Here is a 26,428-nt window from a genome sequence, read left to right as displayed (position 1 = left end):
CTGAGAGGAGTCATGGGCAGATGTATTGTTCAGATAACCCAAGGCTACTCTTCTCTACCTACTCAATAATCTTGGAGGTCTACAGTTAGTTCGCCAGCACATTCTTCTCCAGGAAAAGCATTTTCAACAGTGGTCCAATAACATTTTCTTCAAGAGGCTTAAGGAAAGCCCCTGAGGTCAACCAGATATTCACGATTTTTATTATAGAGAATTTTTAACACCTCCTTACAGGATTTTACCAACCAGGAGGACCATGGATCTGAACTGCAGATGGTGGGTTTTCCACACCCTAGGATTATGTCGACATCATTTATATAGATCAAACAGATAGGAACCATGAAACTAGACCAAACAGAGTTAGAGACACTCCTACTGCCCCCTAATTAATGGTTTTAAATGTGATAAAAGAAACTAATCACCAATCAACTTACACTTACTTAAACCATGAAACAAAGAGACTTGTATCCAACATATTGTACAACTCCCAAAAGCATGTGTGGGCTGGGAATGTGGTAGCCCAAAAGGAAAGATGCTGAGATAAAGGGGTGTGGTACAGAAACCTGGATAGATCGATAGCAGATGTTTAGAATATCTCCAAGAGCCACGTGGCATTGTGGTTAAGTGCTTGCACTGCCACTCACACAGTCAGGAGTTCGAGCCCCCTGTGGGTCAGATATCCTGGCAGCTGGCTCATGGTCAACTCAGCCAGCCAGCCATTCCTTGGTTGGTAAATAAGTACCTAGCACATAGCTAGGGCGTAAAGAATAGCCGGGGAAAGCAATGGCAAACTACCCCACAAAAATGGCTTGCCAATAAAATCACTGCTTGCAGTCGTACCCCAGGGTCGAACACGAATGAAGGGGAAACTTTATCTTTTAGAATATCTCAATTATACTCTCAGACCTTTATCCCAGGTGTATTAGACAACTTACTAATGTCCAACTGTTGAAGGAATGCACTCCAAGAACGTCTAAACACATAATAAAAGTAACCAATTCATTTAAATGCTTCTCTGAATAGGGGCCAAATTGGATGGCTTATGTGAAGTTCTGTAGGATACCATCTGAAGAATGTCTTGCTTGCTTGGCTACAAGGAGTGGCTGCGTTTCTGTTGCTCTTGCACCATGCTCCGTGCCACTGAACAACTCCTGTATATAGCTTATTCCGTTGTGTCTGCACATTGAATGCTTTGTTTCCTTACAGTTACTTTTGTTATTATCTATGTAGATATCTACCTAGCCATCTGTTCGACCTCTATTTCACCCTTCCTTCAAGGAACTCCCAGTATCACATGTGATTTCCTCCTCACACACACAGTTTGTCATTGCAATAGTACTCTATGAGGCCGAGGGACCAAGGGTCGTCCAAGGTCATCCAGGGAGTGTCATGTTGAAGTCCAGATTTGAAGGCAGGTGTTCCTGGTCTTAGTTCAGAACTGTAGCTTCTGCTCCGCACTGGCATTTATGCAGTGTCCTTTGTGAACCCTGCACATCAAACAAATTGTTTGGTTTCTTTTTAAACTGTCAAGTGTGAGGCTATGGAACATACTGCTGCTTTTTAATACTTTTTAATGGACGGAAATGCTTTGTTAATAGAAGGAAAGGAGCTTGAAGAACCTTGAGAAAAAGGTTTGGGGAGGTTTTTTTAAACAAATAACCATCGAGAGGGCTGCAGAACAGGAAAAACAATTATCCACTAGGATATAGAAGTGGACATGCATTTTTTTTTTAATTGAGACCATGATAAAGGGAAGCAAGACTATGACGGCACTGACTGGATTAAAAAGTGAACTCATAATATTATGGAAAGTCAGATTAATGCTTGCTTTATATCTTACTTTTTGAGATACAAATCTTTGTATCACCCTACCTGTTACATTTGCAGTGCAATTCTAAAGTAAGCAAGCCCCATTGAATAGCCCCATTGCCTGGTTTCCACCAATGGACCATTCTGCACAGTGGTAGAAATGGCAATAGACCTCAGAGGGGTGGCTAGGGAAAATGGAGCCTGGTGCAAAATCTGAGTTACCCCCCCCCCATGGGCGACTGCGGTTGTAGCTGGGCCACCCCCAAACAGTATCACTTTCAATGGTGTTTAAACTAGGGAGCCCAGATTCTCCTTTTAAATCCACCTTAAAAGGAGAATCTGGGGTACCCAGTTTAAACAACATTGAAAGTGATACTGATTTGGGGTGGATTATCCCCCATCCTGAAACAGCATCACTTTCACTGTTTAAACTGGGGACATCACATTCTCCCTTTAAATCCATGCTGAAGGGGGTGGATTTAAAAGGAGAATCTGGGGAAATTTGTGTGGTGCCTGCTGTCAGGGATGCAATTGTTACGCTAGCAGCGCCAAAACTTTAGGGTGTCTTTAGGAGACTCTCGTGATGATAGCACCCAGGTTTGGTGAAGTTTGATTCAGGGGGTCCAAAGTTATGGACCCTCAAAGATGTAGTTCCCATCTCCTATTAGCTCCTATTGGAAGCAATGGGCGATGGGGGCACCCGCTTTGGGAGTCCATAACTTTGGATCCCCTGAACCAAACCTCACCTAACATGGGTGCTATCATCACGAGAGTCTCCCAAAAAATTCCTGAAATTTTGCTACTTCTAGCCTAAAAACTGCACCCCCTGCAGGCCAAAAACTGAAAAAACACTAAAAATACAAAAAACACAAATGACCCTGGATTTTTTGCGCCACCCCTCTTGGTTCGCACCCAGTGTCAAGATTTTCAGACAATGTCCAGTACTTAAAATACTATTACAAATGACATTTTAAAATCAGTAGAAAGATCCATGGGGGAGGGATTCTCGGCTTGAGCTGCTTCAGAGACAGAAGAGGGCATGATTCTCTGCTTCCTGTTTTCCTTCTGATAGCTTCATGGATGGCAGTTGAAAGTGGGAGGGAAGGAGCTCTCAGCTGGAGTTCAGTCCAGGCACAATACAGGAATCCTTACTGCTTTCTATCTTCCCTCTGATGATCTCATTGATGGAAGTGGAAAGGGGGGAGCTCTCAACTAGAACCAGAGTCAAGCATGCTAGGAGGAGGCCTGGCTACTTCCTGTCTTCCTTCTAATGACCTTTTAGATAGGGCCTCTCAGCTGAAGTTGGGTCTAAGCATGATTGAGGGTTCTGACTATTTGCTGTCTTCTCACCTGACATTTAAGGGTGCAATTTAGGGAGAATGGGGGCCTCAGAGTGGTATAATGCTACGGAACTATAATGCCAGCCTTAAAGCCAGCCATTTTCTCCCAAGGAATTGATTTCTGTAATCTGGAGATTAATTGTAATCCCAAGGGATCTCTAGGCAACCCCAAGTCATTCTGTAATTGAAGTAGAACAGGATTCCTAATGCAGGCTGGAGCTCCTCCATAAAGTGTGTTGCCTCAGTTAACGCAAACTGATGAACAGGCTGCATTGCTCGTGTTGTAACCAAGACATCAATTACTGTATGAGCTGACCTGTTTGTTCCATAGCTGTCCAGAAACTCCCTTGCTCTAGGCTAACTATACTGCGGCGTACCAAAGTCTGCAGAGGAGCAAATGGCTTAATAACACCTGATGAAATGTAGGTACTCTCCCTCTTCTTCCCTCTTTCCCTTTTTTCCTCTGAGCTCTCTTCAGCTCTCTGAGAAGTACAAGATGGACCGGGAGGGGGGGGGGGCAAGGTCCCTAATGGGATTTTGTGTCTTTTTGGCCATGTTTACTTTCACACACCTTGGTGCCACAGGCTTTTATGAGACAAGGGATGACATCTTTTCAATGCCACTAGGCAAGCTGTGACAGTGAGCATTGCACAAGGTCTTTCCAATTAAAGCCACCACTTCACACACCTATTGACAAAAAACCTGCCTGCGCAGTTCAGTTCTGTGTTTGTTTCATTTTCCACCTGACTTGTTTCATTCTATGCTGTGGTCATGAGGAGAGCATAAATAGCATTGTGCACACAAACTCCCCTTAAGGCAAATTAAACACTTCCACCAAACACTAGTATAACTAATCTTGTGTTTGTTCTTGTGAGGAGATTAGCACCATAGAAAAAAGTGGGTGGTGGTGGGGGAAATGGAGTCTTGTGTTTAGGTTGGGAAAATGGTATTTGTTCAAGTGAAGTTGGCTGTGACCTTGGTCATTTTTTGCTGTCTCCTGTAGCTATAATTTGATAAAGTCTCTTGGGGTTGTCAGGAGCTACTAAGATGGCATGTATCTCATGATGTTGTTTCTTAGAAAACAGAAGCATAGAGCTGGAAGGGACCTCCATGTCAGGATCTGTCAACCCCTGCAATAGCCAGAAACTTGGGTTCAGAAATTGGTTTATTGGCAGGTTGTTATAAACAGCATGCAAACTAGCTTTTGCTGGAACTGAGTTCCACTACAGAATCTCATGGTTAATATCTTTTAAAATATCCCCCCAACCCCACCCTCAAGGTCCCAGCAGAATGAAATTACTAACAGTGTTCCCAAGCAGTTCAGAGTTTACAAGGCCAAATTGAAGATAAGACCTGGTTCTGGACAGCCCAAAGGATGAAAAAGTTACTATGTACCTAAAACCAAAGAAAACAAGCCAGGAGTTCCCACATAGCTACCTGCCCACTCCAAAGTCTCATGGCAAGAACCAGGGAAGAGGTAAAATGCTAACATGTCTTAATAGAGTCTTGACACTCCAGGGTCATCTAGTGCAGTGATGGCGAGCCTTTTAGAGACCAAGTGCCAGGGGTGGAGCAAAGGGAAACTGCACCCGGGGCATGCGTGCGTCCCATGCCCCTGCCATGCCCCTGTCTGCCCCCGCCCTGCCTTGGAATGCCCTGGAACACTGCCACCATGCCCCCAGAATGCCCTTGCCATGCCCCCACAGGGGCGCATGCCCAGTGTATCGTGCACCCCTCGTCCCCTTGGTGCTATGCCACTGTCAAGTGCCAAAACTGGAGCAACAGCCCACGTGCCCGCAAAGAGGGCTCTGAGTGCCCCCTCTGGCACGCCTTCCATAGGTTCGCCACCACTGATCTAGTGCAACCCCCTGCATGATGCAGGAAATTCATAGCTACCTCTCCCCCCAGTGATCCCTGATGTATTTAAGATGTATACCTCTCCCCACAATTATCCCTGATGTATGTAACACCCCCCCCCCCCAATCCCTGACCAATCTGACTGGAAGAAAATTCCTTCCAGACCCCGCCCCCCCAGTGGTGATTGGCATTACCCTGGGCATGTAAGAAAGGGCCACAAGAGTCAAGTCTGGGTTCATACATTCCTAGACTCCTTCTCATGACCTAAGTTTACAGAATCAGCCTTGCTGTCAAACAGCCATCTTGTTGGCTTCTTGGCCTTTGCCTGGGATGTACTGTGTGCAGGATTTTGTAGCAGAAATTGCTATGTGGCGTTGGAAGGTTAAAAGGGAGACAGTGGACCTTCTGAGTTCAGCCCTGTGTTCTAGCCAGTATTTGATTGTACTGAAGCTATTTTGAAGTACATTTAAAAATAAAGTTCTGTCTAGGATCTGGTCCAGACAGCTCACAAAATCAAGGCATTCGGGCACAGCAAAACTACCCATAAAAAAAGAACAGCATAAAAATAAGCCAGATACGCGCACCATAAAAACATGAATTTCTGTCTTAAAGTAGATTCTATAAATTGATAGCATAGATACACATCAGAGGCAGTGTGGGGGTAGATGAGTTGGCAAAAATTGTCTAGAGTAGAATAGAAGGTAGCTAATGAAGTGGATTCAACCGTCCTCCAAGTAGCCTTTCTCCAACCTATGAATCCTCTTCCAACTTCAGTGACTCTTTCTCCAACAGAAGAGCCACTTAAGATGGACGAAGTCTTCTTAGATTGTAAGAGGTCTGCAAACATGAGCCAAAATGAATTGTGAGGTATAAATATTTTAATTAATTGATTGGTTAACTTTGCTCACTGGACTGGTAGTACAGAGGCAGGCTCAACCCCAGAATCTCTGCCTGCTTTATTGTGGAGTATTTCCTGCTCTTTGATCAATCAGAGCTAAGCTTTCCAGGAAGTGACATTCTGTAGCAGATAGCAGGTTCTGCTTCACAATCTGTGCTTGCCAAAGCCCAGTAGATGCACCCCTGCCTAGTCTTTTTCTTCCTTCTTGTCTGATCGTTTTCCTGGCTTTAATAGATCCCCATTACCAAACAACCTAGGAAGTTTATCCTATTTTCATCAAGATCTTCTATACTGACCCACTTGCAGCTTGTAACGCACTATCTGGGATAGTGCAGTAGACCCATTCATTATATCCTGTTTGGTGGCAATGATGGCTTGCATATATTTGTATTGTTTGAGGCACATATAGGAGCTACCATTCAGGAGAGATAGAAGCTAAACTGAAGCTGTCATACTTTGGTCATATGACGCAAAGACGGGAGTCATTGAAAAAGACTGTGATGATAGGAAAGGTTGAAGACAGCGGGAAAAGAGGAAGACCAACATGAGCCATGGTCTTCAGTTTGTAAGACTTGAGCAAGGCATTTATTATTATTTACTTGATTTAATACCCTGCTCCCCCACCAAAGTGGGCTCAGAGCAGCTTCCAATACATCTAATTACAGTTTACAGATAAATATCGCCCTGTCAGGCCCCTCCGTTCTTCGGAGGAGGACGTGTTGGTGATCCCTGGCCCTAAACAAATTACCAACCATAAACCAAACAATGACATTTCTGTGGATGGGGATTCTTCTCTGGCGGAGGAGCTAAATCACTTTTTTGCCCGCTTTGAAACAGGTCTATCAGAAGGAGATGACACACAGCCACCAGGTGATTGCAGCTCACACCTCACTGTGGAGGAACATGAGGTGAGGCAAGTTTTGAGGGCTGTAATCCGGCGAAGGTTGCTGACCGATGGTATTCCCGTCGGTGTTAGCGAACAGCTAACCAACTGGCTGGTGTTTTTTACTGATCTTTAATCGATTCTTATCCCAGTCCACCATTCCATCTTGTTTGAAAGCTTCCACCATTGTTCCACTACCAAAGAGATTTCTGCTGACAATCTTCTTCAGGATTATAGACCAGTGGCACTTCACACTTCATCATCATGAAGTGTTTTCAAGCAACTTCAACTATAGCAGCTAGTTCTGCCTCCAGATACATTTGATAAACATCAGTTCAAGATATCTATCAATAGATCTAATGGAGGACGCCATTGCCATTAGCCTCCACACAGCTTTGACGATCTGAACAGCAGGGGAATTATGTAAGTGACGCTCTTTATGGACTTTAGTTCCGAAGATTTAATACAATTCACACAAAGACTGGTGACAAACTTGTGATCTTGGACTCTCACATTCAATCTGTTTGTGGATTAGGGATTCTTGTCTGGTCGCTCCCAGAGGGTTAGACTGGGAAACGCTTCCTCAGTTCTACTTAAATATGGAACGGCTGTGTGTTGAGCCTTTACTGTTCACCCTTTATACATATGATTGTACTCCTGTCTATCATAAAACACCATTATCAAATCTCTTGTTGATGATTAATAACGGTGGTGGGCTCATCTCTGAGGGATGAGTCTGCCTATCGAATGAAGTGGACCGACTGCTCATGGTGCAGGAAAATAACCTGGTTCTTAACACTTTGGGAATACACAAAGGAGTCTAGGACATAGGAAGGAATATTCAGAAATTCAGCCCTCCCGACTATAAATGGAGATCAAAGTGGAGCCGGTGGCCATTTTAAATTCCTGGGCTTAAGATTAAAGACGACTTGACCTGGGGAGCACAGACTCCCGCGGTGGTTCAGCAAGCCCAGCAAAGACTGTAATTTCTGAGACTTCTTTTAAGGAAGCAACAACTAGATGGAAAACTTCTGGTGTCCTTTACCTCGTGCTATACTGCATCTGTGTATGGTTCTCCAGTTGCACAGTGGCGATTAGAAGGCTTCCAAAGGGTGATCAATACTTTATCAAAGGATTATCGGCTGCCCTCCTCCTTGGAAGAAATTCAATGTCTGAAGTCCAAATAAAGCTCCAACATTCTAAGGGAATCACCATCCAGTTAATACCTCTTTTAAACTGCTACCATCTGGCAGACGATACAGGGCCTCAGAACTAGGACAGAGGCAAGCTTGTAGGGAGCTTCTACTCTAGAGCTGTGGCTATGCTAAACTCCGCTGCTTCCATATTGATGTATTTGGGCTATGTAGGATGGGGTGGAGGATGATGATGTATGAGTCTGAAATTGCAATGAGTCTGAAATTGTATGAGTCTGAACAGCACTGAGAAGTTGCTGTAAATTTCTGCTTGTATGCACAATGACAATAAAATGCTTATGCTTATGCTTAAAGCAATCAGGCTGGCCTCTACAAGGGCCAGACTTTTACAGCTCTGGCCCCCACCTGGTGGAACAGGCTCCCAAGGGAGATCGGGGCCCTGCGGGACTTACAGAGCTTCCACAGGGCCTGTAAGACGGACCTGTTCCGCCAGGCATTTGGCCAGCCTGGATAAGACCATCGCTACGGTTCCATCTGGCTTCCCGTGGGCACAAGGGGGGGGAGGGAGAGGCGGAGGGATAACACCATCTGACATGATATGGTTCCTGGTTTTTAATTAAATGATATTTTATATTGTATTTTATATTATGATTGTTCACTGCCCTGAGCCCTCCGGGGGAGGAGGAGGAGGAGGAGGAGGATGATAATGATGATGATGATGATGATGATGATGATGATGATGATGATGATGATGATGATGATGATGATGATGATGATAATAATAATAATAATAATAATAATAATAATAATAATAATAATAATAATAATAATAATAATAATAATAATAGGCAGTCCTGCTGGAATCCGCACGAATACTATGCCGATACATTACAACTTCCTAGGCCTCTGGGTGAGGCTCAAATTGTAATGAAGGCCAACAACCAGCTAAAGATCTGGCAGCTGTGAAATCTACTACAACAACAACAATAATAATAATAATAATAATAATTTTAAAATTAAAATGTCAAAAACAAGATAACAATAACGTATAAAACGGTTAGCCTATGATGCTAGAATATGCCCAAGGGTAGGGGACACACCACTCTAGTATTTATAAGAAACAAGGGGGAGGGAATGAGGGACAGGACATTTTGGAAGACATTGATTCATAGGGTCACCATGAGTTGGAAGCATCTTGACTTTTAACACACACATTCAGGAGTAAATTTGAAGCTGCTTGAAGAAGCGCCATTGGAATGTAATTAGGACTGGAAGGACCTTCTAGAACAGGGGTCGGGAACCTTTTCCGCTCAAAGAGCCATTTGGCTCACCCTCCCCCGCCACTTCCACCTCTACTCCGCTCGCCAAGACGCTTCTGTCCGGGCTTCCTCCGCATTGACATTTGCTCCCTCGCCTTGGCCAGCTCATTCCCCCCCCACGCTTCGCAGGGCAACCAGCAAGGCGGGCGGGAGGAAAGCCTGCGGCATGGCCTGGCTGGCCCGGGCAAGAGATGCGCCTGCCCTGCTTCCTGCAGGGCAGGCGAAGATGGGCTCGGCGCCTCGACATCGGCCGGCCGCCGCTGGAGCGCACTCGCCCTGCACCCAGCGGGGCGGCAAGAGGTAAAGCCCACGCTCCGCCTGGCCAGCAGCTGGGATGGCGCCCGCCCTGCTTCCTGCAGGGCGGGCGAAGAGGGGACCGGCGGCTCGGCCTGGCCGGCCACCGGGAAAGCACCCGCCCCGCAATCAGCGGGGCGGGCAAGAGGTAAAGCCCGCGGCTCGGGCCTTGGCCCCCGAAATCAGCGGGCGAAGATGGGGCCCCGGCTCGGCTCATGGAGCCGCAGAACAGCGGCGGAAGAGCCGCATGCACCTCGCGAGCCGCGGGTTCCTGACCCCTGTTCTAGAACCTGTCCCCTGTGGCATCCCTTTGCTCATTCAACTACTATTGAAACCTGGTGCTTTTATAGCTATTATGTCTTACGCAGCTTGCCTGCACTCTGCCTTATTTATGTTCCTGTTGTACTGCATTTCATGTCTCCGATTCTACTGCCCAGGTCACCCTGTGTGGTTGTGAGGCTCATTGTCACACCCACTCATATCCTAAATAGCCACCTACTAAGATGCACATTCAGGCGGTTTCAACTGGAGTTTGGACATAGTGACCCAATTTCTGGCTAAGAGGCAGTAGACATTGGCTGGGATAATTAAGGGCATAGACGTTCAGTATCTACCAGTATTTCAACAATGATCTGAGGAATGCTTTTGTTGAGTTGCCATGTTTCTGTTCCTACATTGAAGGCTTCTTGAATGTCCATGATATGTGGATGAATATCTGCCAGTTGTATGTCATATAATTTCGTTTTAAATAGGCAATCCTGTTTGTTTTCTGAAGTCAGTGTAGAAACTAGGTGCTTGCTTTTTTTGTTTCTAGTCTGTCTTTCTCTTAGAGACTCAAGGTAGATTATACAATTACATAACAATGCACTACCAGCAGTAAAATGCAAACAAATAATTGAACAGAGCTGAACTGTGAAAGTGGAAAACGAACCAGTGGAAACTGTTCAGTTGTCACCAGGCACTTCATGGTGGCTGCATTCATTCACTGATTCGCTGAAAATAATAATATCCAACATTTCTGTCCAATAGGGATGGGGGATCCCTTGGGGATGGGGCAGTCTACAAATTTATTTATTTTATTTATTGTATTTGTATACCACCCTCCCCGAAGGCTCATCTAAATCTAAATCTAAACAATAAATAAATAAAATAAAAATAACTACAATAAAATAATCATTGAAATGAACCTAAAAATCAAATTATTGAATGTTCAAGAATTCTCCACTCCTAGAGACATTGACAGGGAACCTGAAACATTAAGGATGACAACTCCATATATGTGTACATATCCACTTACAAAACAGGAAAAGTAATCAGTAAATTTGAACACTCAGTAAATTGGTTACTGTTAAATTATGATAGGTTACTCCATGCCACCCTGCCACCTCCAGAGGGCTTTTAGGTGGTTCAAGGAGGCAGCTAAAACAAAAAAAAAACCATTACCTGAAAGCCTTCCATAGGGTTAAATGGAGTTACTCCACCCTTTTGGGCGATGTAAGTGCAAGAGCCTGGCCACTGCATTCCCGGCCCTAAAATCTGGGTGGAAGCCTACCTCTGGGCACACCTCAGCCCACTGCCCTCTCCACACACACTGGTGTCCAATCAGACACCAGTGTTCCTCTGTCATGGCAGCCACTTTCTCATTTTGTCACCGGTGGGGCCCATCTGCCCCCATCCCCCGATAGGAATGGGCCATTAGTTGGGGTGAATTCTCGAGATAGGCTTTAGAAGGAAGAATATCAAATTATCATGCAAATCAACCAAATGTGGAAAACAAATGATGTAGATCTTAAAAGTATTATAGAAATACTCATGTCAGAGTGTTGGATGAGATCCAGGGAGACCCTGGTTCAAAGCCATATATCCCTGGACCGCTTCATTGTGTTGTTGTAAGGGTAAAATGAAGGAAGAACCAGGTATACCACCTAGTGTTCTGTGGAACTCCAATGGAATTAAAATTAAACAACTTTCAGTGATTATATGCAGCATACCATCTATGTGGTACGTTGACAGACTTTTAATTCCATTCACTAAATTGGATTCCACGTGCCCTTTTTCTGTACTCATGGTACAGTGTTTGTTAATTGGACAATCAAGGGATTTTGTTCAGTACTTGACATAGATTTGCAAGAACTACTTAAACCACTCAAATTAAAATTAGTAGGTTTCGGTTCTCATCTGCCATCAGTTCTGTACACATAGCCAGTTAACATTGCTGGAAAACTCAAATTCCTGAAGCAGGTCTCCGAGCATTTACAATGTCTGGCTTCCTGCCAGTTTGCAAAAAAAAAAAACCCCAAACCCACAGCTCTTGCAAGTTTTACAGCAAGCAAGTTCTATAACAAACATTGCACAATTCCCCAGTCTCGTGTCTGGAGCAGAGGAGTGTTTTTGCTCTGAAGGATGTTCTGTTTTGGTCTGTGACTACTTAAATATACATTGCAGCAGACTAGATTTATCATTTTGTTTCTAAAGATAGAGCTCCTACAAGCCCATAGTGGAGGAGGGGGTGACAGCCTGAAAATGCACATATGGAGAGGTTTTCATGAATGCCAGAATCCCTTAGGTTTAGTTGTCTGTGAAAGGTTAAGGATGTGCTACCTGGAGTTCACAAAACATAAGGTAACGACCACAGATGATTAAAACTCAATTCATGTTTTCCAGCTAAGGATGACCTGTATCTCTGGATTGTGACTGGATATCAGATGGCAATGGACCTCCCATGGTCTGCTCATTCATTCTCTCCACTGCCACTCAGCAGGCTAGCAGGGAGAAATGTGCCAACATTGTGGCTTCTGGCACAAACCTGGAAGTGACATCACCATGTCAGTGTTGTGCTTTAAGATTCACCCAGAACATGTAAGATCCAGGTTATGGTTGAAAAACACATAATGCAGCAACTTTACTGAAGCTAAGGAGGTCTGCTTGTGACCACTGGTTGGATAGGATATTTCTTGAGAATCCCTGTGAACCTTGTGTTCAATTTTGGCAGATCATGAGAAGGAAGGCAAGGAAGGTTGTGTCAGTGTTTGGCTCTCGTGACACTTTCTTACATGTCCACGGTAATGCTTCTTTAAGGTCAGGAAGCCATTTTCCTCTGGGTCAGGGATCCTGGAGATTTTTGCCATCTTCTGGGTATGGAACAAGGGTCACTGGGGGTGTGGAGGTGGTAGTTGAGAATTTCCTGCATTGTGCAGAGAGTTGGACTAGATGATGATGAAGAAGAGTTTGGAGTCTGTATTAAAAGGGACAGGACATTCTTTTCTCCAGGTCAGTTGACAACCTTAACAGCAAAATGGGAATAAAATATTATCTTTCTGGTGGCTTCTGGAGGTAGGCAGCTTATAAAACATATACAAACATTGTGATTTCAGAAGTTAGCCATGTTGGTCTGCAGTAAAAGAGCTCTATTCAAGTCCATTAGCACTTTAGAGACTGACAAGATTTTCAGAGTAGGAGCTTTTTCTACCCTTCGACTGCAGAGATACACTGCTTAAATTAAACAATGTGCTGTAGGTGAGTTTTGCTTGTGATCCTGCAGTCTGGTAACTGGGGTGCTGTGTGGTTTCCGGGCTGTATGGCCGTGTTCTAGCAGCATTCTCTCCTGACGTTTCGCCTGCATCTGTGGCTGGCATCTTCAGATGATCTGAACAGTCTGGTAACTGTTTGCTGCAGGTTCTCAACTTTTTCAACACGGCAGCCGCTTTGCAGGGGAAACAGTTTTTGGAATGCCAGGCATGCTGACTCAGCACACTTGAGACTTGCAAGCAACACTGGGCTGTTTGCTGACAGTCATGAAGAAGGTTGCTCAACTTAATGGCTTTGCAAAAGCACATTCCAATCCAAGTGCCAGCCACATTGAAGGAGTGATTTAGCACTATAACATTGTGTGGTTATGAAACTACAAAGTCAAGACTTCAACAAAAGAAACCCCACTGTAATTAATATATATATGACAAATACAACATTCATATGTGTCAATGTGAGTATATCAATATTCTTGTTTCAGAGGGTAGAACAACAAGAAATCCATCCAGTAGCACTATAGAGACCAACAAGATTTGATGAAGGGAGGTTTTTCTTTCAAAATCTAAACCTTCAAATCTGTACCTTGAAAATCTTGTTGGTCTCCAAAGTGCTACTGGACTTGGTTGTTCTTACTACTAGCTGGTTCCTGACTACCCAGTTCAGGCAGCCTCAGAGGTGGGATCCAGCAGGTTCTCACAGGTTCCCGAGAGTAGGTTACTAATTATTTGTGTGTGCCGAGAGGGGGTTACTAATTGGTGATTTTGCCACGTGATTTTTGCCTTAGTTACGCCCCTCCTCTCAGCAGTAGCACGCAGAACTTGAAGCAGTCTGGCAGGAAGTGCACCGGCGTGCCTGGCAGCCTGTGCCTACGTGCATTCGTTTCCCACCCAAGGACCGGTGCAGCGGCTGCGCCCTTGCCACAGCCCCGCCCGGAATGCCCCGCCCACAGAATACCCGACCACATCCCCATCGTGCCCCGCCCAGTCCCATTGGCGCTACGCCACAGTTTGAATCCCACCACCATGGGAACCTGTTACTAAAATTTTTGGATCCCTCCACTGGGCAGCCTCCTTGTCTGGAGGCTATTGCACTTCATTTCCTGAACTGGTTTAGGTTCCAAGCCACATTCATAAACGATTTTTTTTTAAAAAATTATCATCTAGAACAATTACAAACATGATGGACCTGCCACCCTACATAGAAAAGAAATCAGAAAAGAAAATGCATAGTGTCAACCTATGTCCCCTGTGAAACTACTAATAGCCCGTATAGTGACATTTAAAAGAATAGATAAACATCAGAATTAAAGACTAAACAGCAAAAGAGATCTAACTGATTATCTCGCATTCACCTTGTATAGCATTACTAAAAAAAACCCTTACCTTTTACTGATAACCCAGCTGTTCTGTTGGTTTTTCCCATTCTTGTGAAAATTAACCCCAAGTTGTTTTTAGGAATATCTTGACAGTATAAACGATCCTATTCGAAATTATTCTGTAATCTGTGAAAACTGTGTCAAGACGGTCAATGTTAGTAATATATGTTTTTATTTTTAAAATGAATGAAATTAACTGGAAAGTCAGTTAACTGGAAAGCAATGTCACAGAGAAGTGATTATCTTTTTCCTCCCTTGCACTTCTCCTAAGAAGCTCAGGGCACCGCGCCTGGGTCACTCCTCCTCCTATTTGTCCTCACAAGTGAAGTAAAGTAGCTATAAAAGAGTGACTGGTCAAGGGTAACTTTCATAGGGTTGCCAACAAGCCTGAAGATCAACGACTGTCCTTTAACAGAGGCTTAATGTGATGTTATTTACAGATGTCGTTACTTACCCCCATAATGTGAAAAGCTTCAACTGTCTATTACTGTCTATTACTTCAATTGTCTCTTTGGGTTGGGCGCCATCTGTGCATGCATCTGTGCATGTATTTTTATCTGTAATTTTTGGAATTGCTGCTATAATGTATTTTAATGAATTTTAATGTTTTATCGCTATTGTATTTATAAGATTCTATATTGTATTTGTTTTATGTCTCATTGTACACCGTCCAGAGCCCTTCGGGGGTTGGGCAATCTATCAAGCCTAATTAATAATAATAATAATAATAATAATAATAATAATAATAATAATAATAATAATAATAATAATAATAATAATAATAATAATAATAATAATAATAATAATAGGAACGAGGCATTTTTCTCCAGGCCTGTTAGCAGCTGTGGTCACCCAGTGGGCTGAGTAGCGATTTGAACCAAGTCTCACAACCCTAGTTTGACATGCTAGCTACTACACCACACTTGCCCTCAATTCAGTCATACTGACTATATCTTAATCTTTTCTATCCAGTTTGATAGTCTCCACTGGATGACACCCGCCTTCAGGAAGAAAGCCAATTTTACAGCTGAAAGGGAAGCTCATTTCTGTGCCCATGACTCAGTGTGCAAATAGGTGCGAGGTTTAAAGTCTTGATGGCAAATGATTTAATGCTTATCATTTTTCCAGTGTGCAGTAGATCTTTGCCCTTTGAGGAATTTAAGGTTTGATATATAAAGCCGTGGTGCGACCGCACTTGGAGTACTGTGTTTAGTTCTAGTCGCCACATCTCAAAAAGGATATTGAAGAGATAGAAAAAGGGCAGAGAAGGGCAACGGGGGTGATTGAAGGATTGGAGCACCTTCCTTATGAGGAGAGGCTGCAGCGTTTGGGGCTCTTTAGTTTGGAGAGGAGGTGTCTGAGGGGGGGATATGATTGAAGTCTATAAAATTATGCATGGGGTAGAAAATGTTGACAGAGAGAAATTTTTCTCTCTTTCTCACAATACTAGAACCAGGGGGCATTCATTGAAAATGCTGGGGAAGAATTAGAGGTTAATAAAAGGAAACACTTTCTTTTCACGCCAACGCAGATTGGTGTTTGGAATATGCTGCCCCAGGAGGTGTGGTGATGGCCACTAACCTGGATAGCTTTAAAAGGGGCTTGGACAGATTTATGGAGGAGAAGTTGATCTATGGCTACCAATCTTGATCCTCCTTGATCTCAGATTGCAAATGCCTTAGCAGACCAGGTGCTCAGGAGCAGCAGCAGCAGAAGGCCATTGCTTTCACATCCTGCACGTGAGCTTCCGAAGGCACCTGATGGGCCACTGCGAGTAGCAGAGTGCTGGACTAGATGGACTCTGGTCTGATCCAGCAGGCTATTTCTTATGTTCTTATGTTCTTATATTTGAGTGTATGTAGGCCCATTCCATCTCTTTTCTTCTTCTTTCCTGTAAATTAAGATTTTATCAAGCCCTCCCAAATAAAGGCTTGGCATACCACTGGGAATCAGGTCAAGGTAGAGTTTAGCGAGCTGGGGTTGCCTGTGTGTTCACATTCCTGCTGAGCTATGAAGTTCGCTGGGTGACCTTGAGTAAGTCATATAGGTTAACCCAACCCACTGGGTTGTTGTAAGGCTAAATCCTATCCCAACTCCTCGGAGGAACAGGCAGAATGTCAGTTCCAGTGCTTGTGGATCAACTGGCAAGAAAATCAGGAATAACTTGAGCATGCAGGGAAAAAAACCCCTACATAGAAAAGCATTTATTCCTGTACTTCATAACATCCACCACCTTTTTTTCTGGAGGCTGTTGCCTCCAAGGTGGCCTGTAATCATATTAAAAGACAATTAATTCATATTAAATTTAAATGAGATTTAAATATGAATGCATTTTAAATTAAAGTGATAACAAAGGAGCTAACAGATTAAAGACTGCCAGAAGCATATTTGCCCTGCTGACACGCATTTGTTTGTTACACTTGCATCAGAGCCTTTCTTTTAACGTGGAACTCCTGGCAGAGCACGTAGGATTCCCAGATGCCTCTTACTCAAGGAGTGACCAGACTCAGATCTACTTAGCACATTTGCTGCATTATGTGTTTATTTGTACTATGATATGTATATATTGGTTGATGTGGTTTCCCCGAAGTAATATCTGTGCAGGAAATTATCGTTACCTGAAACGGGTTCTAACTCACAAAGTGTTTTCATAGGGGCTTTTCCCACTGACAGAGTTGAACTGGTTTCTACCTAGGTTCGCCTCAGTGAATCCCCACTGCCACCGAGCTCAACATTGTTTTGTCTCAGTTCCCCCCCTCAGAACTGCGACATCCTTGTCGCAGTTATGAACTACACTTTTCTGCTAGAACAAGGTCGATACCGCTTCGAAGCTTCGAAGTGGGGAAGCATCGAAACGACACCTCATCCATTCAACCAATCATGAGCCGCTTTTGTGGCATGCGCAGAACGGAAGAGTCGTGGTGGGCATGTAACTGTAAACTGTAAAAACTGTAAAAAAATATAACGCTCCCGTTTCCTACCGTAACACAAGCGCTAATCATGATCGAGGAGCGAAACAGGCACCAAGATGATCCTCACTTACTTAGGCGCTTCGGTTCACAAAGGGGGCCAACTCAGTTGCTGTGGGGACAGCCTGGAATCGCCCTCCACTGAAGGGAACCGAGTCGACCTTAGCCTCTTCTGTAGTGGGGAAAGCCCCATAGAGGACTACTTTCATGGGTGAAGATTGACATAATGTCTCTCCCACCCCAAACATCACGCCTGCAAGTCTGCGAGGAGTTTAAATTTGCTTTCAAATACATTCCTGTCGCTAGCAAGAGAAAGGTTCTTACGCAGATGTGGACCATGTCAGCCATGTATTGTCTGCAAACAGTCTTTTAGAAAACGAAGATGCTTCTTGGAGGCCAGGTCTACCTAATACTTTTTAATGGTGGATAGATCAGTCCTCCAAGTGGCTGCAATTCTCTTATTTGTGTAATCGTAGCTAGGAATACAGTTTCCCTTAAACAAAAAAAAGGGGAAAACAACACATGTATGGGTTTGCCAGGGAAAACAAATTTTATTCATGAATGTTTGATAAATAACAATCAAATGAGCTGCAAGCAGAGGAAACCTCTGTGGGGAACAAATGCAGCAAATGGCAGCAGCGGGAGATCCCAGGTTGCTGAAAATGGTGGGAGCAAGGTGCAGCAAAAATGAAAGTAAATGCTGTAATGGGGATGGGGGGTGGGGTAGAAGTTGGGGAAAATAAGATGTCTTTTGGGTTGCATTCTGCAAAGCCGAGCAGGAGACATTTTAAAGAGGACTCCTGGGGGGAAAGTCCACATTTTAGCAACGTTTAAATAAGACTCTGTGAGCCCAAATAAAACATCCTGAGGACATTTTGGGGGGAAAGCTCTGCAGAGTTCTTCCTCAAAATGCTTTCAGATTAAGTGCAGATACATACAAGTGTTTCCATCATTGTCCATTAGGTTTAGTGGAGGGACCCATCTATATATATAAAAAGCTAACAGGGAATTTGTTAGTCCCTACATGCCCCTACTTGAGAAACAACTGGACAGATAAGCCCCCAAATTTTCTATGACATCCCTTGCCTTCCTATTGCGGGCAGGTAATCTGAACCTTCAAATTACTTAAAGTCCCTTACAAACCAGGTAAAATGTCTTTTTCCACAAGCGCACCAGACTGTAAAGCTGGCTGTGTTTAGCTGTCACCCGCAGTATGTTACGTGCAGCATTTCCTGTGGCCCACAAGGGGCTTTGGTATGAGGGCTTAGAATGTTCGTGCAGATGGCCACAGATGAGCAGTGAAAACAGTAAATAGGTAATACTGTTAGGTAATATGAATGGAAGTGAAACACATACACACTTTGCCGTGTGAGATGTCAGGTGGGGTTCTCCCCCCCCCACACGCAGGTAACTTTCACTCTCTGTGCCTCACCCACTGCTACCACACAACACACATACTCATGCCTGTCCAGCTCATCCTCACACACCTCGCTCTGCCCTGGCTCACATCCAACCACCACTTGCCCACTTCCTCACCCTAATCGCATGCAGCTCTCTTTTACTAAAAGCGAGGCTACAGTTTTTTTTTTTTTCTTCTAAGAAAGTCCACAGGGTGGAGGCAAAATAACACTATTGGCTCCGGCTTCTGTTGCACATTGCCCTTTAAGATCCCAGGGAGCTGGCCTGGATCTGAAGCCTCACCACCCTGTTTCTGCCACCTTACGGCTGGGATGACCTGCTTGCCCCAGTTCTGCCTTGCCCAAACCAAGGACTGTGTGTGTCAGCCAGCCTCTCATGGACAATGAAGGGATTACAGCACTCTGGACAGTTCCGTTGTGGAATGGAAAGGGTTAGCTTATACTAAAAAAAACAAGACACCACCATATAACAATGTGAATTGAAAAGGGAAAGAGGGATTCCATTTGACCACCCCAAAAGTCTATTCTGCGGATCATTGGACCTCCATGGACATCTGTGTGGGTTGCAGACTGTGATGAGAAGGACAATTGCCACAGCAACACGTGCAGACTGTGATGAGAAGGACAATTGCCACAGCAACACGTGGCCGGGCCCCGCTAGTTTTAGATAAAGCTTTAGTTCCTTTCAGAAAGGATTTACCTGTAACTTTGAAAGGGAAAGTCCTGTCTGTCAAACCACGCAAGGCATGTGTGGGGCTGGGACTGGCAAACATACATTGCATCAGTTAGCAGTTCCATTCCCTCCCACCCCACCCCACCCCACCCCCTCCCAAAAAAGTTGTTGGGTATTTCTGTCCAGATTACATAAAGCAAGCTAAGTTTGGGCACCTTTTACAACATGAGGCTTTTCATGACCAGTTATCCCATTAAAGCTATCCAATAGGATTTATTTAAAGCAGATACTGGGGTGGGGGTGGGGGGCTGACTAGATGGAATTATTAACATGTTGACTTCCCTTCCCTCCCCTCCCATGCATGCCGCCCCTCACTCCTTCCCCTTCCCTTGCATGCCACCCCTCCCCCTCCCCTCCCTCTGCTAGGGTGGGTGGGCCATGTCCAGATGCCGGGCCCCCTGCCCTCCCTCCCCTCACTCCCTCCGCTTCCCTTGCATGCCACACCTTCCCTCCCCATTTAAAGACGGAGGTGTTGGGATGCAGTCAGTGGTGGGATTCAAATAATTTAACAACTGGTTGTTTACAAACACCATTTTAACAACCGGTTGTACCGAAGTGATGCGAACCTGCTGAATCCCACCACTGGATGTGGTGCCCCTCTGCCTCCAAGAGGGCTTTCTGGGAGCGTGGGGAGCAAGACAAAGAGTGGCATAAGTCCAAGAGTAGAGGCACAGCACTCCTGGCCCGGAATGCCCTGGCCTGTCCCCCCCCCACTATGCCAGTGCCCCCCACCGCAACCTAGACTTCCAGGTTTTGCAACATGGGGCTGAGGGATGAGCACCACCAGCACATCTGCCACCTCCACTGGGAAGGGCAAATGCATTAGTGTACGGCTGTGCCGCTCCCTAAAGCCCTTCCCCCCTCCATTGAATGGGGTTATCAGACATTTTGAATATAATTATACACTTTTCTACTGAAAGATTAAAGTACAGATCAGGGGTAGGGAACCTGCGGCTCTCCAGATGTTCAGGAACTACAATTCCCATCAGCCCCTACCAGCATGGCCAATTGGCCATGGCCAATTGGCCATGCTGACAGAGGCTGATGGGAATTGTAGTTCCTGAACATCTGGAGAGCCGCAGGTTCCCTACCCCTGGTACAGATGAATGTTCATCCACCACATGCTGGACCTTCTCTGTCATAGAGTACTCTGCCTGGATCCTAGTCAGTGGTGGGATCCAAAAATTTTAGTAACAGGTTCCCATGGTGGTGGGATTCAGACAGTGGTGTAGTGCCAGTGGGGCTGGGCAGGGCATGACGGGGGCGTGGCCAGGCATTCTGGGGGCAGGGCATTGCTGGGCGGGGCTGTGGCAAGGACTCAGCCGCTGCGCCGGTCCTTGGGTGGGAAACGAACGCATGCAGGCGCAGGCTGCCATGCTCGCCGGTGCACCTCCCACTAGACTGCTTCAAGTTCTGCGCGCTACTGCTGAGGAGCAGAGGAGGGGCGTAACTAAGGCAAAAATCACGTGGCAAAATCACCAATTAGTAACCCCCTCTCGGCACACACAAATAATTAGTAACCTACTCTCGGGAACCTGTGAGAACCTGCTGGATCCCACCTCTGATCCTAGTGCCTACCTAGTTCTGCTTCCCTCCCCCTCCATTAACCTTTGGCCGTCACTCCTTCCCCTTTAAGATGCTGGGTGTGGTGTGTGGGAGTGACTGTGTGTGTATTTGGCCCCCTGTGCCTGCCTGTGCATTCCCTCTCATCCTCCTGCTCCCCCTACCAGCCAAGCCTTGCTGCAGCCTCCTGCCTCATCAGCGAAGTGTCCTGAAGATTTCTCCCCCTGACCCCCGGGCGGGTTCCTGCTCCCCCCACCTGCCGAGCCCCACTGTCGCAACCACCTCCCACCTCATTGGCGAGGCGGCCTGAAGATGTTTCTCCCTGACGGGTTCTTGCTCCCCTACCCACCAAGCTATGTTTAAATATACAGTAATGGTTTTGACAAAGGCAGTGCTTAAAAATGAATGATAATTCTCACATTCATTCAGGACTATTTTCTAATGCAGAAGCATACTATTCCCTCTTCCACCTTACCACTGATCCTTCAGTGGAAGAATGTATCTGGAAGAATAAATAAAGTCCATGCGTACAAGTGCTGAGCCTGTTCCCTTTGTGCTGAGTCTTCTTCTTTTCTTTTCTGCCGAAGCTGAGAAACTAAACAGAACCCATCTCATCACACCATGTCTTGTCTCGAGGCATAAATATTTTATATGTAAACATAATACACCAACAATTTGAACAGTACGCTGGGAAATACATAGTTGTGAAATAGACAGTTGCTTAATGAAGTCTTTACCTGTTTAGGGGAAACAGAGCATAGACTACTTGGCTCCAAATTAGTGATTCACTTTCATATACATGCCATTTGTGTGTTTGTTTTTCAGTGTACATTGAACCACTTTGTGTGAACTCAGTTTCATTGAATACACAGTGTTACATTCTGCATTAATATCCACAGGTTCCCACAGAATTCATAACCGCATACATCTTATTGTATACCCTATTGGCTTGATGCCATCAAACCAGAGGATACCCACAAATCTTAAAGTAGCAGGACAGAAATGCTAAATGTGCTACTCTTTTCTTTTTTGTTTTCTTTTCTAAAGCTGTGTCATCTTGGCCACTCCTTCCACATGGATGCTTGCCAGGTAGAATTACCAAATTGGAGGATCATGCGCTTGTAATAGAGTCACAGAAAACAGAGACAAATCATCAACGCAGCACTACCACAGGAGAAACTAAGTTTGCTGAAATCCTCTCTTCTGCAGCATTCCAGGCACAGGAATTGCATTCCTTATGAGTTTCAGTAACTCTTTCAGTGCAGGTTTGGTTAGTTTGATATAGTGGTTAGAATGTTGGACCAATATTTGAAGAGGAGTTGAAGAAGAGTGGGTTTTTATACCCTGTTTTTCTCTACCCAGTGAAATCTCAAAGCAGCTTAAAATTGCCTTCCCTTCCCCCCAACAACAGATACCTTGTGAGGTGAGGCTGATAGAGTTCGGAGAGAACTGTGGCTAGCCCAAGGTCACCTGAAGGATTAGGGCAACCCAGTTCAGCAGCTTAGATGAACTGAGTTTGTTTCTGGGAACTAGGAAGCCCAGTTTCAATTTTCTAGCATGGTGTAGTTGTTCATAGTCACAGGGTTACTTTGAGCCCATCTTTCACTCACTGCTTTGGCCTAACAAAGTTGTTGTGAAAATAAACTGGGGGAAGGAATGATGCTGTAACCTCTTTGGGTTTCCATCAGGGAAAAAAGCAGAGTGAGTATGTATGTATGTATGTATGTATGTATGTATGTATGTATGTATGTATGTATGTATGTATGTATGTATGAATGAATGAATGAATGAATGAATGAATGAATGAATGAGTTTGTTTGTTTGTTTGTTTGTTTGTTTGTTTGTTTGTTTGTTTGTTTGTTAGATTTATAGGCCGCCTCACCCCCAAAGGGCTCGAGGAATGGATGGATGGATGGATGGATGGATGGATGGATGGATGGATGGATGGATGGATGGATGGATGGATGGATGGATGGATGGATGGATGGATGGATGGATGGATGGATGGATGGATGGATGGATGGATGGATGAAGCATTTTATTTAATCAGGTTCTCATACATTCATGGTACTTAAAGTATGGTAAACTCCTCCCAAGTCTGTTTCATTAAATGCATAAATCTGTAGAAAGGTTTCTCATCAGTGATAATGCTTAGGGCTGCAGTTTTGTGATTGTGAGTGCTTTATATAATTTTTAAAAAAATGGCCAGAGAATCTATTTTGTGCATTCTCTTCTTTGTAATCAAGATCATTCTTTATTCCAGATTAATCTGTAATGAGTTATCACTTGCTCCATGGAAGGCGTGCCAATATGATGTGTAGCTTCTGCTTTCCACTGAAAGTAAATCCGCCGTGTTGAAAAAGAGCAAATGTACTTCATTAGGCAACCTATTGTAACTTGGACAGGGGAGACTTGAGTGCAAATCTCTATTTAGCCATAGATACTCCTTGGACAAGTCATGTCAACTTTTGATTTCTAGAACATTCTGCAACCTGAGTAAGGATGTAGCAAAGCAGTGCAGAACCTGGAAAGTCATGGGGCAAGAGAAGGAGAGTGAGAAGGAGAGTGTAAGGCTATTTTTAAAGAAGATGTTGGGCTCCCTCTGAAGTCATCTGGCTTTTTTGACCCCAACCTTCCTTGAGTATCTGCCTGAACACAGTTTCCATGATCAAACCAGTAAACTAATAAATAAACATAAAGTTGACAAACATAGCAGATTACTTTTTCCTCAGGAGCACAGTTGTTATAGTGTGTGGAGATTTGTGAATACCTCTCTAAGGCATAAAGGAAAACATCACAGTCATGGCATTGGTGAAGGGGGTGTTCCCCTATTCCCCCTCTCCCCCCTTCTCTGGATTCAGATTTTCCCCTCTCCTCCTCGCTCCCCCTTCCCATTTGCCCAGCCAAATAAATGTATAAACACACGTTGGAAATCTTTTATATTTTCCCTTATAGCTCTTAAAAAAAAAAAAAAAACTCCAGCAGTTATAGCTCCAGTTTGAACTGGATCCTTTGCTGTTGTTTTTACGTTTAATGCAGTGCTGGAAAACTGTTTACAAATCTCCCACTGATACAATTTCCCACCCTCACAATATGAACTTTCTCTTCAAATACCCTCACTTACGAAATGTAAATTGTAATAGTCTCCTCTGTGGGGAGAGCAGGTATTGTTGTAAGAAACAGATGTGGATTAGAAATATCACTCGTACATTCAAGTTGTTTAGTACTTTACAAATAACCAGTGCCTATAGTACATGGAAGTGTTTTCATGCCCTATTCTACACATTTAACTAGAAATCAATTAAGTGTTTTGCGACGGGAAAAGCTAACTCAGATATTCAAAACCAGGATGCAAAAAAGGGGGTCATAAGATCATGGCCTGAAATCTATCCCCTTCCCTCTTGTTTTTGGATTTTGATACGAACCAACACAGTTTTTTTTTTACTTTATATCTCAAATCAATGTGTGTAATTTCATCTGTATGGAACACAGTGCGCACCCGAGGACAGAAGTATTTTGGTTAGGAATCTGGATCTTGGGAGACCTGCAGGGCCTGGATGTGATAGGTTTATACGGTAAAGGTGTGATTCATCAAAGTAGTCAGTCAGATCCACATGTCGGCTTCCTCTGGTCTTCTGGGTCCTCCCTTTTTGCAGAATGATTTTGCTGACTTTCTCTGGGAAGCCCTATTAGTGCCGGAAACTTTACAGCTCAAATTACATCCACCCCTTCTGTCACAATGGTATGGCCTGCAATTGAAGGAAAACCAGAGTAGTGACAGACTAACACATTCAGTCTAGCCCCAGGGGGGCATCCCAGTGTCTTCCTAATATTTTCCTCTTAATTTGAATAGGGACATATTGAGGTGGAAAGTGAGACAGTCTTCAGATTAGCTGCTTTGATTTTGCAGGTAAGTTTTTTTTTCATAAATTCTGTTTTATTTGCATTTTCTAGTGTGCCTTCACTTTGGCATTTTTGCAACCATTGGCATATACTTATGATATGTAAATATCTACTCAACTCCCCCTTGTCCCCAAAAATCCATTTATTGTTTATGTGTATAGCCATAAGGCTAAGGGGAGAGATATTAATATGTCAGCATTTGTGGTGAAGTAGGAGAACAGTGGAGGAAAACTTTTTCCCCCCAGAGGGTGATTGGGATAAGCTACATCCTCTCAATGTAGTTCTAGTTTAATATATTTTTTCCTCCTTAATGCACATGATATGTAACTATATTAGAGAGGAAGAAAAATACAGTCATGATGCTGAATGCAGAGGCTTCTCTTGTAATTTGAGCTTACCAAAAAAAGCCTTAAATACAATATGTTTGGTTAAAACAAACAAGCCAGGGATCTATACCCACTTCGGTCAAGTTCCTTTTAATACATAGCTTAATTTCTTGCGGTTAACCTTGATAGTTTGCCATGTTTGCAGGGGTTTTGTCTTACCGCTTAACATGTTTTCACGTAACACTGCCGGGTCTCCGCTGACAAAACAAATCAGCAGACTGGTGCTCGCTGTGACTTTATGGTGTTGTTTTGGACTAACCCAGAACACTTTAACAAGGGGTGGTGATTTCCCCTGTGATTTTGGTTTCTGAGTGGGTGCAGCTGAACAGACCAAGGATCAGCTCCCTGGTACTTTTGGAATAACATCATTACTTTAAAAGAAAATAACTGTGTAAAACCAGTAATATTCTTTAGACTGCGAGAGAGGCCATGCATACCGGTGGTTTGTTTTAATAAAGCAAAGAAATACCTATTAGGTGATATGGTATCTACATTTGACACACGTTGTTAGAAAAAGAGGGAGCACTTTAACCTTATTTTGCTTTTTTTCCTCCCAACCGTAGGAAGCTAAGGGGGACTATTCCAGGTAATTACATTTCCCTTTTTCAGCATCAGCTAACTGAAAGACTGTGCTTGTTCAATTTACTCTGCATCACTTAAAAAGGATCTTTCTACGAAGTTCACCATTAGGGGAGCTAACTAAACGCAGGCGCGGGAGCAAAATCCCCAGCACCAAATCGGTCCCAGGGGAACTGGGATGAGATTCCTTTGTGAATGGGGTGTGAATCAGACGGTTCTCTTTCCCTGCCATAACCTGCTTGCTTACATTAGCTAAGCTCTAATAAGGCGGAACTTGAATGAACAATACCAGCGTTTTGTGCATTCTGCAGGCTCCTTCATCCCTCTTGTTTCTTTTATTTTTCATTTTTTTAAAAGATCTGAACCTCCTCGTGACCCCACCTTGTGAATAGCCCTGATGTGTGCCCGGAAAGATGAAGTTTG

The 26,428-nt window shown here is 44.2% G+C and overlaps 1 protein-coding gene across 10 annotated transcripts in view; it reads left to right on the top strand.

The window, feature by feature from the left end:
* Window positions 1-26,428, top strand: part of FRMD4B (FERM domain containing 4B) — a 287,088-nt gene that overhangs the window by 169,228 nt on the left and 91,432 nt on the right. For 8 of the 10 annotated variants that reach the window (XM_048489959.1, XM_048489957.1, XM_048489960.1 and 5 more), the window contains 2 exons: window positions 24,991-25,047; window positions 25,990-26,012. The exons of 1 other annotated variant lie outside the window; for it this stretch is intronic. In XM_048489959.1, coding sequence (XP_048345916.1) covers window positions 24,991-25,047; window positions 25,990-26,012 — 80 coding nt within the window. Of the gene's footprint in view, window positions 1-24,895; window positions 25,048-25,989; window positions 26,013-26,428 lie in introns of those variants that run through there. One more of the 10 variants, XM_048489963.1, reaches the window with a different exon arrangement.

Source organism: Sphaerodactylus townsendi, linkage group LG03 (assembly GCF_021028975.2).
Source record: "Sphaerodactylus townsendi isolate TG3544 linkage group LG03, MPM_Stown_v2.3, whole genome shotgun sequence".
NCBI classification, from domain to species: domain Eukaryota; kingdom Metazoa; phylum Chordata; class Lepidosauria; order Squamata; family Sphaerodactylidae; genus Sphaerodactylus; species Sphaerodactylus townsendi.
The sequence above is the reverse complement of the archived record's forward strand: the minus strand, read 5'-3'. Positions and strand labels throughout refer to the sequence as shown.